This window comes from Phragmites australis, chromosome 4, assembly GCF_958298935.1.
Source record: "Phragmites australis chromosome 4, lpPhrAust1.1, whole genome shotgun sequence".
NCBI classification, from domain to species: domain Eukaryota; kingdom Viridiplantae; phylum Streptophyta; class Magnoliopsida; order Poales; family Poaceae; genus Phragmites; species Phragmites australis.
In genome coordinates this window covers 16,163,344-16,179,545 of record NC_084924.1, presented here as the reverse complement: position 1 = coordinate 16,179,545, position 16,202 = coordinate 16,163,344, and the positions used below count along the sequence as shown (strand labels likewise).

The 16,202-nt window shown below is 40.9% G+C and overlaps 1 protein-coding gene across 1 annotated transcript; it reads left to right on the top strand.

Moving 5' to 3' along the window:
- Positions 1 to 6,420: 6,420 nt before the first annotated feature.
- On the top strand, positions 6,421 to 13,770 carry LOC133915819 (histone-binding protein MSI1 homolog). Its single transcript, XM_062359150.1, has 6 exons — positions 6,421 to 6,914; positions 11,216 to 11,542; positions 12,002 to 12,154; positions 12,601 to 12,725; positions 12,928 to 13,023; positions 13,333 to 13,770. The coding sequence occupies exons 1-6, from the start codon at positions 6,552 to 6,554 to the stop codon at positions 13,562 to 13,564; spliced, it is 1,296 nt and encodes a 431-aa protein (XP_062215134.1). The 5' UTR covers positions 6,421 to 6,551; the 3' UTR covers positions 13,565 to 13,770.
- The last annotated feature ends 2,432 nt before the right edge of the window (positions 13,771 to 16,202 follow it).

Genomic DNA, 16,202 nt, shown 5'->3' with positions numbered 1-16,202 from the left:
CACTCTCGGTACATGTGACATGAACTCACTTTAAGACTTTGTGCACAGTTATATTGTTTACTCCTCTAGTGCTTTGACATCTTTAGTCCTTGCAAGTACTTTGTGATCTATATGTGAAGCTTTGTAGGCTTGTATTTTATTTGCACATTTTTTGCATAGTCTTGTATCCTTGATGTTTGCATTGCTAAATGGGATAAAATATGCCCAAAGATATTATGCACAAATATTCAATAAAAGGGGAGAAAATTGCATTTATCTAGAAATAAAAAAATAAAATATGTGCAATCATCAAGGAGGAGCATGTGTTCATGGCTTTTTGAGTTTTTCTTGCTCGTTTGAGATTTTTAGCTCGTCTTTGCCTCTCTTAGAGCTTTTGTAATTTTTCTTATGTCAAGTGACATATTTTGCTTTTTCTTGAGTTTTTTGTCACTTAGATGAGCTTATCTTAATTTCTTCAAACCAAAATCTTTGTGCTTTGATGGTTATCAATGCACTCATCAAGGGGGAGATTGAGAAACCAAGTTTAAATATATCTTAGTTTACTTATGATGAGTGATTGATATTGGTATTTATTTGGCTTGATGATCTTCAGTTTTGCATGATCTTTGATGTGATTTGAATTGATTCGGGATTTTATTCGAGCATATTGATTATGGACTAACTGTAATTGGAGTTGGAGATATGTATTTGCTTGTCTCATGGTGTGCAGGTGATGGATGCAACTTGGCGGTCGACGGCGGGATGATCGGGGTCAAGTGGAGTGCTTAGTGTCGGATGATCAAGGAGGCCAGACGGAGTTAAGGGTGATTCTAGCTGAACACGTGGAGGTCATACAAAGCATGGAAGGCGGATGGAGACGGTGTGTTGACAAAGTCAAGTGAAGAGGGATGCCGGTGCAAGTGACAAGGCGGCTTGAGGAATCGGGAGCGGGAGAGATTTGCCAACAGTTAGGATCGCATGACGGAGTACACGTGTCAACATCGAAGCGCTTGCTTAAGGTGTAAGCAAGGTGGCGAGTCACACTTTGGAAGTGTGCAGGCGGTTTCGCGGTTGGCCTCAAAACCGTGGGAGGACTGGAGGAATACATGGCACCATCGCGAAGCTTGCGTTGAGGCGAAGCTAAGTTATGAAGGCACCGCAGCCGTCCGATGAATGGAGAAGAAAATTAACCAAAATGTTCTCAGTGGTAGGTAGGAGTGTACTACAAGAGAGAGGTATTTTGGAAAAAAACTAGGAAATTTAGGGGTCAAGTTTCCTAAGCCTATAAATAGAGGAGTAGAGCTATAAGAGAATAGGAACCAGCCACTTCACCCCCTTTGTGCCACACATTTGAGAACTTAGAGCTAAGGTTTTAGAGGAGAGAAGAATGAGTGCTTAGCATATGTAATAGGTAAGAGTTTTAAGAGATAAATCTTTGTAATCCATCTAAAATAGGGCTGACCTATTTGAATAATGAAGTTTATATTTTTTTTACATATGCTTGAATTCCTCTCCTTCTAGTTTCCCTCTATTGGTTCCCTTGCAAGTTTGTAAGTTTTTCAGTTTCTAATTTTGATATTCATTTTAGTGTTTGAGCTGAAATTTCAGCACCTTGTGAGGTCATTCTTCTTATTGCTAGAGGTATAAAATTCGCATACACACGCTTATGTGATGGGGTCTTGAATTTCCTTGTCTCTAGACAATCAAATTGAAGAGTTTCGTTGCTTGGTGTTCATCTTTTCTTGTTTCTTTGCAACTTGTGATTTTTCGAGTGCTAAGACACATTGATTGATCTTAAATGGAACCTATGGTTCATATACTATCCGTAGAGTCGTGTTGCCTCGATTTTCTCTTGTTAAATTTTCTCTCTGTTTTTGCTTCCGCTTGAATTTTGAGATGCGTTGGGTGATCAAAATATGAGAAGATCATCGATTTCGTAAGAAATTTGTTGAGCCATCTATTCACCCCCCCTCTAGTCATCAATCTCTTTCCTACAGTCCCACTACGTGTCACAGTGTCTAGGCCAGTTTTCACTGGTGTCGGTGACCACTTCTACACTGCTAGTGGGGTGACACACCCTTCCTCCGTGGACCCAGGTCCTTCAAGTTCTCACGTCCTCACCTTAGATATGAAACTCACTTCGTGGATACCAAATTGTTACGCATGTCACAATTTATCAATGCTAACATGTTTTCTTTGTTGTTCCATGTGCAGAGATCGACGATCTCCGGGACGTATGGGTGCAGGGTAGCTATATGGATTTGTTTAGTAGGGATGTTACTCAGGTCCCCTGGGTATGACTTCATTTTCGGACAGAGCAACGAGCTCAGTGTGTCTCAGCTACTTGACGTGCCATTCCCGGGGACACATCCCTTCCAGGACAATACGCCACTCCATCACCCACTAGACGGCTTGAGCGGCTAATCATTCCACCGGACCCCTGACATACTCAGCTAACCAGGTGAGAGTGAGGAGGCGAAGGGTCCCGAGGCCGGATGCGACACAGGGCCTCATCCCTAAGAGGGGATGTAACCTATAGGAACCTATGTCATTGTTAGTTTCATGGTGTTAGTAATTGTTTTTCTTCATGCTACTATGATATTGTTACTATCATAATATTTTTCATGTACAATGTATTTGTTTTGTGATTGTATTCAAATTATTGACTCATACAACGACTATTCCATAACAATTATAATAAACATGTCAACGGAACATACCCCTAGTGATGAACTGGAGTTTCGCCTAACATGTCTTAGTGAATGAAAAACAGTACAATTCAAATACAAAATCAAATCCTCGGTCGACCACTAGAATACATTGATATTACACCCAGTTGTTCCTCTAACCCACCATGTGAGGCGGGATATAGCATCTACCGACGTTGCTAGCTCTCTCTTGGCGCCATTGTTCCTGTAGTTCCTCAATGACAACATGCAGGTGATGGATGTATTCTTGAATGTGTGGTTCTATCCGTGGGTCAAGCTAGTACTGAAACCCACAATCATCCATTTGAAAAAAGTGATAGATGAGATAAGTAAATGGTGTTAGGAAGATAGGAAAGAAAATGAGTATTATTTGTTCGTACTCTAAAATGTGGACAACAGAAGAATTGACGGCTTGCATCACTGAAATACTCATAAACTTGGACTACAACATCATCTCTATGTCGACATAGGGCCAAAACGAGCAAGGAAGAGCATTGTGGTTTCCGTAGAAATTTCTATTATAGATGTCTAAATGGGGGTGTGGAGGTAGTGGATCGATGGGGCCATTGAGAGGATGAGGATACGTTATTGTCTCGATCAAATTCGAGGTCAGGAGATGTCTGAGTATATAAGATGTCCCAATGGTAGTGGACAAAGTCTATTCGATAGACTGCACCGACCTATTAAGGGTAGCATTAAAAAGTATATTCACATACAAACCGACTACTTCATCTCCACCACAACATCGATGTAGGTCAATTATCAAACTATAGCTAACCATCACCTCATCATACTGCAGCATTGAATCATGCACATGTTTTTCCCTGTCGTTGCAGTAACACACGCTAATGAGCTTACCAGAGTATCCTATGACCTTCATCAATATAAGGTACTGCAGCATTGACTCATGCACAGGTTTTTCCCTGCAGCTGTAGTGACGCATGATGATTAGCTTACCAGAGTATCTGACACTCTTCGTTAATATAAGCCAGCTTCATCTAGACCATCTGAACAAAACTAACATTAAGCATGGCGGAAAAAGGAAGATGTGGAAGGGCCATGCAACTATTTGAAGGTCATCCATCAAATGATCCAAGCAGGGACACGTTCAATAACCGCTTACTCCCAAAACATATGCCGAGGTCCGAATGCCATCGTGGACAGACATGTAGTGTTCGGTGTTCCCATGACTTGGATACATTCAGGAGGAGGTACTTCTTTTGTTTGAACATAGATGCACTTTCCAAAGAGAGTTAATCTTTTCAGGTAATCACTTTGAGAAAACACAATTTTTCATTCACTTCATGTACTAACACTTTTCGTCTGTAGGCAACAAATTGCGTCCAGCCACCAACCGAGGCGTGTGCATTTCACCAGTGGATTGATGACTTCATATCCCCAAGGACCAGGAATGGGTGGGTCAAGGAAAGAAGTGAGATGACGAACTGAATTGGAGGCTTGAGACAAAAGCCCACGCACAAGCGCTTAAGAAAGAAACATCAAGTGACGAGGATTAACTCTGGTGTGACTCCACTGTGGGCCGGCTATTTACTTTCCCTAAGGTGTGTCTACATATTATACTTACGTTTTGTATCGACCATGATACCTAACGCCACAAAAATTGTAAATTTCCTATGTATATGTCGTATGACAGTGTAATTGTGTTATGTAACCATACTCGAATGAATTATCACCAGTCATTATTTTACAAACCGTACTCCATGTTGTCAGAGAAGATGTTTATGGCAGTATTACCCCCTTGTGTATGTAAGGGTAACCCATCCATGACTACTTCATCTTCAACGCAGTCCAACACAATCCCTTTCATGCCAAGCGGATTCGGGTCCAGGTTCAACAAGGGTAAGGGCAAGATGGGTGCATGTTGCCTTATGTACTGTAGCCACAAACATATAATGAATGCTTATGATGACCTTTATATGTGATGTACTTTACTTTCATCAATAAAATGGTCGGGATTTATCATTCTACCAATACATTTTTTCTAAGCTCAATACATTCATAGGGTTCCCTGCCTTCCATGCAGAGGCAACAATAACTCCTTGTTGAACTTTTGCAGAATGAAATGACCACACCAAGCAACAACTTTCAAAAGAAATCTTTGCCAACCATCATTGCCATAACTTTTTCAGCTTTCATAGGGAATCCTTGCTCATTTGTCCTTGTGCACAATAATGACATTCTCTAGCCCTAGCCATGCATATGCACTCAGTCCATGCACCTGCCCCCAGCCACCATAAATAACCTCACCATCAACCATGGATATACCACTCTTTCCTCAACTTTCTCAACTGCAATGTCTTTCTTAGCTTCACCAAACCCACTCAAAAAATATTAGGGGATTTTCATCCCTAGGGGGTCGAACCGCCAATGTGCTTTTGCGGCGACCCTTATAGGCTACGCGAGTCTCATGACATCTCCTACACCTATGTCAGATGCTTCTTCATGTGTGCCAATTAACAGTATGACCCGCCTCGATATGGACCGTATGAGTACCCACTGATATAGCGACATAGATCACTTCTGTGGCACTTTTCATACGATAGTATGCACTGTCTTACTAATCTCCTCTCTTGTTTCATTCCTTCAGTCTCCTACACCTATCTATGATTTCATGAGATGGTTGGACATGTAGCAAACTGAGGACCAAAAGCGGTGGGTTAACATGAGCATGCGGTAGAGAAGGTAGGCTTACGAACTTCGGGAGTACGAGCAACAATAGGAGGAACTACGGCTCAAGCATCAGGAGGAGGAGTGCATGAGGAAGGCAGTGAAGGAGCGCGCCTCAGCTAAAGCACGCGAAGCAGAGAGGGAAAGGAAGCGGAAGATGGCCTTCGAAAGAGTAAATATCCTAGATACACTCCGTAAAGAGCATATATTGTAATCCGACCTATTTTCATTCCCTAAGACATGTTAGATTTAGCAGCGGCACACAATTAGTTTAGTCTTTATGCGTACCGTACATGTCAACGTTTGTTTTCGTCTCTTTATGATTAGGGTCTATGCGCGCAACGATGATAAACCCCATCTTCCATGCAATGTTTATTAGCACATGTAACCTCCGTACCGAGTTATATGATAATTATGCTTCACAACTACTATTGTTCGACAAATTAGATTTTGTATCCTCTCAACGTTACTTCATTAGAAAAAATAACTCACACACTTTTACATCAACTAAATAGAGAAATGTCGATAAAATTACATAGAACCAAAATTAAGGATAAAATGAAACACTCCGTAAAGCCGTTTAGACAACTATGTGCACAACTAACACTTTTCATCGAAATAATGTACAATATTTTCCAAATTGTCGTATACAAAGTTATATTAGAAAAAATTCTACATATACGTAATCTGCTGTAAGTAAATTAATTCGAACGTGTCATCTATTCACCGGATAAGATGAAGCTCTTGCCCACTGAGCGGGTGATATGAAGCTCTTGCCCACTGAATGAGCGAGACGTGACTTTCTCCTATATGCACTGACCATCAGGGACTATAAGATCTCGCTCGTTGAAAGGGCGAGGATGGCCTAAACATACCATTTTCTCAAACTGACATGTGTTCTTAAAAAATATTAAAGAAAAAATAAAAAAATCAAGGCCTGGGCGTGGCCTCAAATAGGCCTCCTAGCGGCTAGGCCCAACTACGTGAGCTAGCCCATCCGAACGATAACCCCCTCTTCGCTTCGCCCGGCCCCCTCCTCCCCCCACCACCAACTCCATTCTCCCTTGGCTCCTTTCGCTACTCCTCACACCCCCTCCCGCCATTTCACCCCGCTCCCCAACCCAAACCTCCCTTCCCTACGAACCCTAACCCTAGCCGACGCCCAGGGGACCGGCGATGCCGAAGGCCGGCGGAGGGGCGGCGGACGAGGAGGAGTTCCGTGCCGAGTTGGAGGAGCGCCTCATCAACGAGGAGTACAAGATCTGGAAGAAGAACACACCCTTCCTCTACGACCTTGTCATCACGCACGCGCTCGAATGGCCCTCCCTCACCGTGCAGTGGCTCCCCGACCGCGCCGAGCCGCCTGGCAAGGACCACTCCGTCCAGAAGATGATTCTCGGGACGCACACCTCCGACAACGAGCCCAACTACCTGATGCTCGCGCAGGTCCAGCTGCCCCTCGACGACGCCGAGGCCGACGCGCGCCACTACGACGACGACCACGCCGACATCGGGGGGTTTGGCGCCGCGTCCGGCAAGGTATCAGTTCCTTCCCTTAGCATTGCTTGCGTCCGGCCCCTTCCCCGCTCCCTTTCGTATTTCTCTTTATCTCTTTCGTGTGAAGTGATTGTTGTGCGGACGGGCTTGTAGCCCAGTGGCAAAACTCCATGGGTGGAGGGAGCCGGCGGGAGTTCGACTCCCGTTCCGCATCCAAAAAGTCTCCAAAGTGACCGTGCAGTGGGGAGGCGCTGAATTTTTTTTTGAAGTGATTGTTGATGTTGTTATGCTATTCTGTGATGTGCAGTGCCGTGGGTGATCGTGGAATTTAGTTTCCTCTGCGTGTTCGCAGGGTTAGGGTTTCTGCGCTGATAGTTTGGTAATCAGGTGTATTTTGGCTGTCTATGTGCTGATAGCGGCAATTCTACGAGGAAAGAAGAGGGATTTGTGTTGATTTGGTCCGTGGTGGCTACATTAGGTTTCGAGTTGGGATGCTTGCTACATTATGTCATTCTAGGTAGGTTGATTGTTGAATTGTGGAATCTTATACCAGGGGTGGTGGAGCTGTAGGGGTATTGTGAGCATGCTACTTGGTGGGATCCAGGGTTCCGAAGGGATTGGCGGGCTCGGGCTCAGGCTCAGGCACTGCTTTAATTGTGGTCTTGGTCATTTACTAGAGTTTGTTTTTCGGAGAAGGGAAGTGTGGCGTGTTGAGGAACTTTCTGTTGTTTCGTCTGTTAATTTGGGGGTTATTGGTTACTGCGGTAGTGCAGATGGAGTAGATTATTTTTGTTGATTTTTGTATCTTAGTGACCAGAGAGAGATGATATGGTCTGATCCATGTGATTGATTAAAGATCTTTTGAATGTGGCTATGGAACTGACACTATGGTGTATTTGTATGGCAATTGGTATGCTTGAAGCATTATGGGAAAGGTAGCTTTATTAGGTAATTGCATTTGATTTTGTTCTGAGGAATTCAATGAGCTTAAAAGTCTAATGTTTGAAACTATATGGTTCCTGGGGGTGCAATAGTGAAGACGATGGTCCTAGAAGAGGCCTTAAAAGTTCTTTTAATTGGTTTAGCACCTTAATTTCGCATTTCAGTGATGAGAATGGCAGTTAAAAATCCTGTGGTTCCTCTTCTTCAGAACAGCAGGCGAAACAGAAATGTGCTATCCACATCTTCCGACCTTGTGGAAAGCTCAGTTTTAGAAAACTATTGTGTGTGCTTATTACAGTTTTAGACTTCTAGATAGCCGTGCTTAATAGGTGTGCGCAGAAGCTCTGGTTTTTGTTCCCTGTTTTGAAGCAAGTTTTTTTCCCCTGACATATTCAAGATCAAAATTTTCTTAAGATTTTTGAGACTCTGGGACTTGCCCAGATTATCATTGTTTTCTTTGCATTTTTTACTGTTGGATTGTACCTGTTGGATCTGATTGGATATTTTTTTCTATAATCCCAACATCCAATGTGGAGATTGCAATGCTGTTTTATGGGTTTTCTTCTTCTTTTTCTCATACATGTCTCATGTGCATCTTTTTTTGTTCCTTGCTAGTTTTTTTATCAGATTAATTCAAATAACATAAATACGTCAAAAAATGTGATAATCTACAATGCAAAATTCAAGAAAACTAGTAACTGCATTGTAATTAACATAGAACCCCGATTTTGAAAGAACAAAAAGGGAATAGTTTCTCAAGACAACCCAAATAAACTACCTAAAACAATAATCAACACAACAAATGAACTACATGCCCTCGTAAACCTTGAAATACCAATAATGTAATAATCTATTTTTTCTTAGTCACATCACCCCTGATTTATCCAGATGTACCCATTTCTCTAATTGAACAAAACATGTCCATCTTAAATAAATATGTGCCGTCTCAAAAGACTCATGCTAACAAGTGGACAATCTTGACAAATCCAATTAGCAGAACTAGAACAAATCTCCACTCATGTTGCATAAACATCCAAAGCATAGAGAACCCTGATCCCGAAGTAAGTCCACCACAAACTAAAAACTCCGTTAGTCCACAACCTCATCATAATAGAGTACCAAAGAGGATATCAACCTCGTTGTATCCTCTGTAGTGTTGCTTCGCCAAAGCATCTTTGCAGGGTACATGCACTTGGTGATTATAAGGTAGTTGGGAAAAAATCCCTGGACTATACACAGAGACAATGACAATTACCTTTTCATTGGCCAAGTCCGTACTCGCTGCAAAGATGCCTTGGCTGAGTTGTGCTATGGATCCAACAAGGTTTATCCCCTTGGTGCTTACTAATATGATGTGGCTATTGGCAAATGGAGTTTTTAGTTTGCGGTGATTTAGTTTGGGATTTGGGTTTGCTGTGCTTTGGGTGCTTATGCGATGTTAGTGGAGATCTGTTCTAGTGTGGCTGGTTGGATTTTCCAGGATTATTTCCTCGTTGGGATTCGAATCTTTTGAGATGGCTCATTTATTTGAGATGGACAGATATGAGCACATTTGGACCTCTAATCAGGGTTTTTTCTCACTGATCAGGGGTCGGATTGTTCGATTACTGGTGTTTGGGGTTTAGGAGTGTATGTGGTTCTTTTGGTATGTCGATTACGGTTTTGGCTAGTTTATTTGGGTATTGGTTTTAGAGGAAAATGGCCTGTCTTGATGAATTTTTACCTTTTTTGTTTTCTAAAAACATGGTTTCTATGTTAGTTGGCGATGCAGGTACTACTTTTATTGAATTCATCATGCCAATGGTCAGCGTAGGTATCTGTGATGGGATTATCCTATTATTTTGATGTATTTATTATTATTTGGGTGAATCTGATGTAAGTAACTGGCAGTTTGGTCTCTCATGGATTTGGTATCGATTTGAAGCGTAACATGAAAGGTTGCTACATAGATGATTATCATCATTTGATTCTGTTTTTGTAATTGAATCTTCCTGTCTCATCCCAAACAAGTATATTTTGTATGACATAGGAAATGGATGAGTGCAGGCTCTCTTCATGTTGAGTTGTGCCACCTGCTAGATTTTGTTTTGGTTTCTACTCAATTATTGGGAGTATTTTTTTTCTGTACACAGTAACAATTCAATATCTTATTTATTAATATTTGGTTGAATGTGTGCCATGGAATAAGTTGTGTTTTGGAGAGTACCACGATTGCAGTGTTTCAGACTTTCAGTTCCATATATTGTAAAATTTATTGTCATCCTGTTTCTAGCTGTTGCAGATGGCTTGCTTGATGGGAAACACACTTGATTGATATGTGTTTCCCGTTGGTTGGGATTGCCTTTTGCACAAGGAAATATTTGATGACTTCTTTCCATTGGTTGCGTGGCATTTTGTGAAAGCATTCTATGGAATATTTGGTTGTATTTTATTGCTTGGTTGCCATTTTTGGTTGGTTCTTGGCACATGATTTTCCATATATTGGTACTGCAGGGATTTTATAGCTCTTGCTACATTAAGGAACAATCAGTTTATGTATTCACACGTTTCATCATCCTATTGTATAGCAATCAATTTATGTATGCACACGTTTCATGATCCTATTGTATAGTCATGTTGATTTTTCTTATTTCTCATGAATCTCTTGAATTTTTTGCCAGACCATTCTACTGTTTAACCTACTAGCTATTTCACTTTGTGGTCCTTTCTTTCAATACTTATGTCCATTTTGTTTGATCCTTAGTTGCTGTACTTCATGGTTTTAACTTTTTGCCATGAAAATAACTCTTAGCCCAGTTTGTGCAATAAAAAATTGCCAAACTTTTGGTCTTTTTCCTTTTGTTCTGCATTCCACGTCTGTTATTGTGATTCCATTTTACTTCGCTTGCTAGTATGAATGCATTGGAACTGCATGCCATTACCAAAAATATGAGAACCAATTATTATTCAACCAAGTGTTTAAAAAAAAAAAAATTATTCAACCACTCTGTACCTTATCAAAAGTAGTACTGCTATCGTTATTGCACTCTTGTACCAGAGTAGCATGTCTCATAATATAGATGGAAGTTGGTACAAAAAGTTCTTTGGCTGTTTAATCAATAAATCAGTCATCATTATTGTATGTGCATCATAGGAATTTTTTAAGATACATGGGTTGTGGGGACAGATCCATAATTCTATGCTGGTCTATGAAAATGCTAGATTCATGGCTTTTCCCTGTAATTCTATTGTTCGAACCAACATACACCATTGGCATATTTACTTCCATATCTTGATCATGTGTTGCGGTGAGGTCTTCAATGTATATAGATAGCAATATTCAATATATTCTCTTGGTCCTATTTATCTTGTGTTTTCTGTTCGCAAATTCAATGGTTAAAGCATGAACCTTCCTTTTGTAGGTGCAAATTGTTCAGCAGATTAATCATGATGGTGAAGTCAATCGAGCTCGCTATATGCCCCAAAATTCATTTATAATTGCTACCAAGACAGTTAGTGCAGAAGTATATGTCTTCGACTATAGCAAGCACCCATCGAAGCCTCCATTAGATGGTGCATGCAATCCTGATTTACGGCTGAAGGGACACAACTCTGAAGGATATGGCTTATCCTGGAGTATTTTTAAAGAGGGACATTTGTTGAGTGGATCTGATGATGCTCAAATTTGCTTGTGGGACATCAAAGCAAATAGTAAAAACAAAAGTCTTGATGCTCTTCAGATTTTTAAGGTGTGGTTCGTGTGCCTGATTCCATTTGAGTGTTTTAATATTTGGAGATTCGTGTGGAACAGTTCTCAAAACGTTCTTCATTCTGTAATATTTAATGTTTACTCGAAAGTTCCGAATCATCAGTATGAAGATACTTGGTAACTTTACTTAAATAAGAAAAATCATAGACATCTGATGGAACTAATACAGTTTACCCTGTATGTTGATTTGATTTACATTGTTAATAAAATTATGACAGAATGTATCGTTGCTATGTAATAGATAGGAAAGCTAAATGTTCATTGTTTTAACAAATATGAGTAGAAAATCGTCTGTATTTCTCACTGAAGCCTGGAAGATTTATTTTGTAAATTAGGGACATCAATTTCTCATCTGTTTGGTTACCTAATACACAGCCGGTTAAGCTTCATAGCAATACTACGTTTTTGTAATAATACTTAGATTATATTCTGTGGCTAGCATCATGATGGTGTCGTTGAAGATGTCGCTTGGCACTTGAGGCATGAATACTTGTTTGGCTCAGTTGGTGATGATCAACACCTTCTGATTTGGGATTTGCGGTCTCCTGCACCTACTAAGCCTGTACAGTCTGTGTTGGCACACCAGAGTGAGGTAAGTATCCTTGTGATTTTTGAATCGCCATTTTCTCGTTTGTTTTCATAAATAAGCATGTGTGCTTCAACATCTTTACTGTGGGTTTCCTGTATCTTATGTCATATTAGTGCATTTTGGATTGTTGAACACTAAAAAAATTGAGGTGCTTAATATACTTTATGGCACAAGCCAGGGTTTAGGAAACCGGATGGGCTCCTGTTTTCTTTTTTTGTTTGGGGGTGGGTGGGCATACAAACTAGAGATAAATAGAAATATTTCTGTACAGAAATGTTCTATGTTTTGGCTAGTGAAATCGGATCCCACCAGTTTAGCTGAAAACCGGTGGGGGGTGGGGGTAGCCTGTTGGTTACCATCTGCTTCTTGAACCTTGCTCTAAGCACATGAGTCCTGAAAGAGGAGTGTGGAGATTCTTGTTTGTTGATGCTTAATTCTTTATTTTATAGGTGAACTGCCTGGCTTTCAATCCCTTCAACGAGTGGGTTGTTGCAACTGGTTCTACTGACAAGACTGTCAAATTATTTGACCTTAGAAAGATTGATACTTCCCTGCACACCTTCGATTGTCACAAGTATGTTTCCACTGTCACTGTTCTGTCTAAAGCTGCTTCCTATTTAGCTGACAAAATACCTTTCTGAAATATAGAATGCATCTTTTAGTACCAAATTTTCTTAAGCCTTCATCATATTGTTCTTAAGTCTTCAACATATTTTCTTGTTATGTTGTTAGTTTATTATTAATGTTCGTAAGCCGTCGACATATTGTGTAATCAGAGAGGAGGTATTTCAAGTTGGATGGAGCCCAAAGAATGAGACTATACTTGCATCTTGTTGCCTGGGCAGAAGACTCATGGTCTGGGACCTAAGCAGGTAAGCAGTCGTGCAGCATTCAAGAAACCCTCCAATATTGTTATTGTTGTTTTATTGCTTTCCATTGGTGTGCTGTTTCTTCTTTTGGAGATTACAGAGTTCTGATATTTCTTTTTGTACTGGTGACTGATGAGTATTGATTACATTCGATGGCCAAAGTGATGCTGTTTGTACCATAATATACATCTTGTAGTTTTTCTGTGCTGTCCATTTTCTCACTCCGTTACAAACTGTGCAAGTATAATCGATACAGAATGGTTCAGACTGTGCCATAGGTTGCTCTCAAATAATGACTTTGTTATCTCACAGAATTGATCAAGAACAAACACCAGAGGACGCGGAAGATGGCCCTCCGGAGCTCATGTTCATTCATGGAGGTCATACAAGCAAGATCTCTGATTTCTCCTGGAACCCATGCGAGGATTGGGTGATTGCAAGCGTCGCTGAAGACAACATCCTTCAGATATGGCAGATGGCAGAGAACATCTACCATGACGAAGATGATCTGCCAATAAGCGACGAGCCAGCAAAGGCTTCTTGAAGCCTGGCAATGGAAAAGGAATCATAACTCTGTCGACTGTAGGTGCTCTCGTGATTGGAACCGCTGGCTGAGTTGGCCAAGAAGAATCTTTAACTGTGTCGACTATAGGTGCTTCCTTGATCGGAACTGTTGGCCTAGTTGGCTGTTCGTTCGACAGTTTGTATGTTAGTCAAACATTAAGCGGCGTTATACATGTCAATTGAGTAGGTCTGTCTGTCGCAGTTGGAACTGGTATTGTAGTCTCGGTCTATCTTTATCGCGCCTGTTGAAGTTTGATTTGCTGGGTCCTGGGATCCAGACGTCTAGTAGGTTGCAAAGGTAATGCGAGTTGTCTTAAATCTTAATGCATGGCGTGGAGATGAGGTGAGGTGTCGTACAGTAGTCTTCTCTTGTATGAGAACTCGAAACATATCCACCTGCTAATCTTCTCTAGTACAATAGTCTTCTCTTGTACAGTAGTCTTCTCTAGCAAAGCGACAACTTCAGTTTCAAACGGCCGTGATGCCTTCTGCCGCCTGCTAGTGTGGCTATGAGTTTGTGACATCCACCAAACCTTAGGTTACACATGTCAGTTGTGTGGATTATGTACTAACGACTTTCTGATCATTGATCCGTCTGACACTTGTCCTCCCTATCTAAGAAAGTCCAAACGGTTTGCTGTCTAACTGACACGAACGGTGGCGTACACATACGTGCACTTCCGTGCCACCTGATTATAATTCTAACTTTCTAAGCAAATGATACTCCTAATTAGATGTAGTTTGGTAATGATTTCAAGAACATCATTATTTTGGGAGGAACCACTTGATGGTCATCATGTTATTCATCCTGGTATCTAGCGACCTTCCACATATGCAGACCTTCCACATATGCATATATATGTTAATTAGGGAGGTTTGGATATCGAGCGGCAAACTTAACAATTTTAAAAACCTAGATATGTATTTTAAAAGTTTAGAAGCGTAGATGACACCGTGAGATCAGTTTATGGACCGCTAGTGCATTTTACTCTTATTTTTGATTGGTTACTTATTGTATTTGTTATCCCGAGACTTGAATACCACATTATAGCATCCATGAATAACACATCTCACACATGTAGTTAACGAGAGACTTTAGGTGCGCAAACATGTGCAGCTATGCATACAAGTCAACCTGCTAATGGGCTGAAATCCAGATTAGACCCACAACAAATTGCTCAACTTTTCAACTGAAGCCCAACCCACCCCACCCCACCACCTAGCCCCCAAAACCATACCAATATATGGGAAATCAATCAAATAGTATTCCAATTAATCATTAGAATGATCATTTGCTTAATCACGACTACTATACCATCTCGATAGTCCCGACATATGTTTTGTGTCTAAAATTGGAACACATACCTTTCCAACATATAGCATCACAACAAAGCTTAAGAAAGAATAAATAATTATATTATATTACAAGTTTTGAAGCATTTAACTATTTACAATAATTTACATAAAAAAAGAGTTAGGAGGAAAAAGAACATAATACCTACTAACCAAACTAGAAACTACCCAGCGAAAGATTAACACCTATCAACATCAAAAGCTATGTGAAGCCATATGCCCTTAGGCTCCACCTAAAAGCACGCTACACGAGTAGCTCATTCCCGCCATCTACATCGGCGGATGCGAAGTAGCCAAACACGAGCTCCTCTTAACTAGTAGAAACTAAAAGAGCAGTGTGAGTACGAAGGTACTCGCAAGACTTAATCCATATTAAGTACATATAATAACCCGACTCCAAGGATTATGCATTTAAGTTATTAGCAAGGAGTAGGCCATAATGTTAAGTAAATTCATAAGCGTAAGCAACCTAGACATCTATGTGTGAGCATATATACTTAACCAAAAGTACATTCCTACCCTGTAACCAACAACTTAAATATAATGTAACTGGAACCATCTCATGTAATCAATAATCATAACCAACCAACTCCAACATACCCTTCCATATCACCCGTCCCCAAATTCCAGAAACTCTACGACCGATGCGGATAAACAGAAGTATGCTCATGACCGAGAGCGCTATTCAAATTGTTCTTACACCCTGCAGGGGGTACAACTTTACCCACACGACCCAGGTCCATCCTCTTGGCCCTCGAGATAACCTTTCTCATACCCGGGACTACCCACTTACACATACCCCTATGGCACCGGGGTTACCGCGAGTGTGTCCTGGACACCTTCGGCTCCCCACCATATTACTACTCCTTTATTTTTCTTACATGTCATAAGGTCGCAAGGCAAGCGTCAGCATGACGTATGATACTCAGCTTATTCGTTTATTATCTGAATATGTGGTTGTACGAAAAGTGCTAAAACCAACGACACCGACGGATGGTGCTTAAATGATGCAAACGGTCTATGGCATTTGGGTTCCTCTCCCAAGCTACACCGAGGAACTCCTCTGGTGTAGAAGATACCTCTAGCACCGCCCACATCTCACCTCATTCTCACATCTCATACAACCCACATCATTTTCATTGTGTTTGTAACCAATAAGTAAGCTCTAAGCTCGAGAATAACGGTTGAACCATTGCTCATCTTCTACCGACGATCTAAGCATTTCTAAGCATTTCGAATAGTTAGATATCAATAATATTATCAAG

Bases quoted from the DNA above. Each gene is read 5' to 3' on its own strand.
- LOC133915819 (XM_062359150.1), top strand. From the start codon at position 6,552: ATGCCGAAGGCCGGCGGAGGGGCGGCGGACGAGGAGGAGTTCCGTGCC. The intron at 12,155-12,600 runs GTAAGTATCCTT...TTTATTTTATAG, and splicing joins TGTTGGCACACCAGAGTGAG to GTGAACTGCCTGGCTTTCAA. The intron at 12,726-12,927 runs GTATGTTTCCAC...TTGTGTAATCAG, and splicing joins CACACCTTCGATTGTCACAA to AGAGGAGGTATTTCAAGTTG.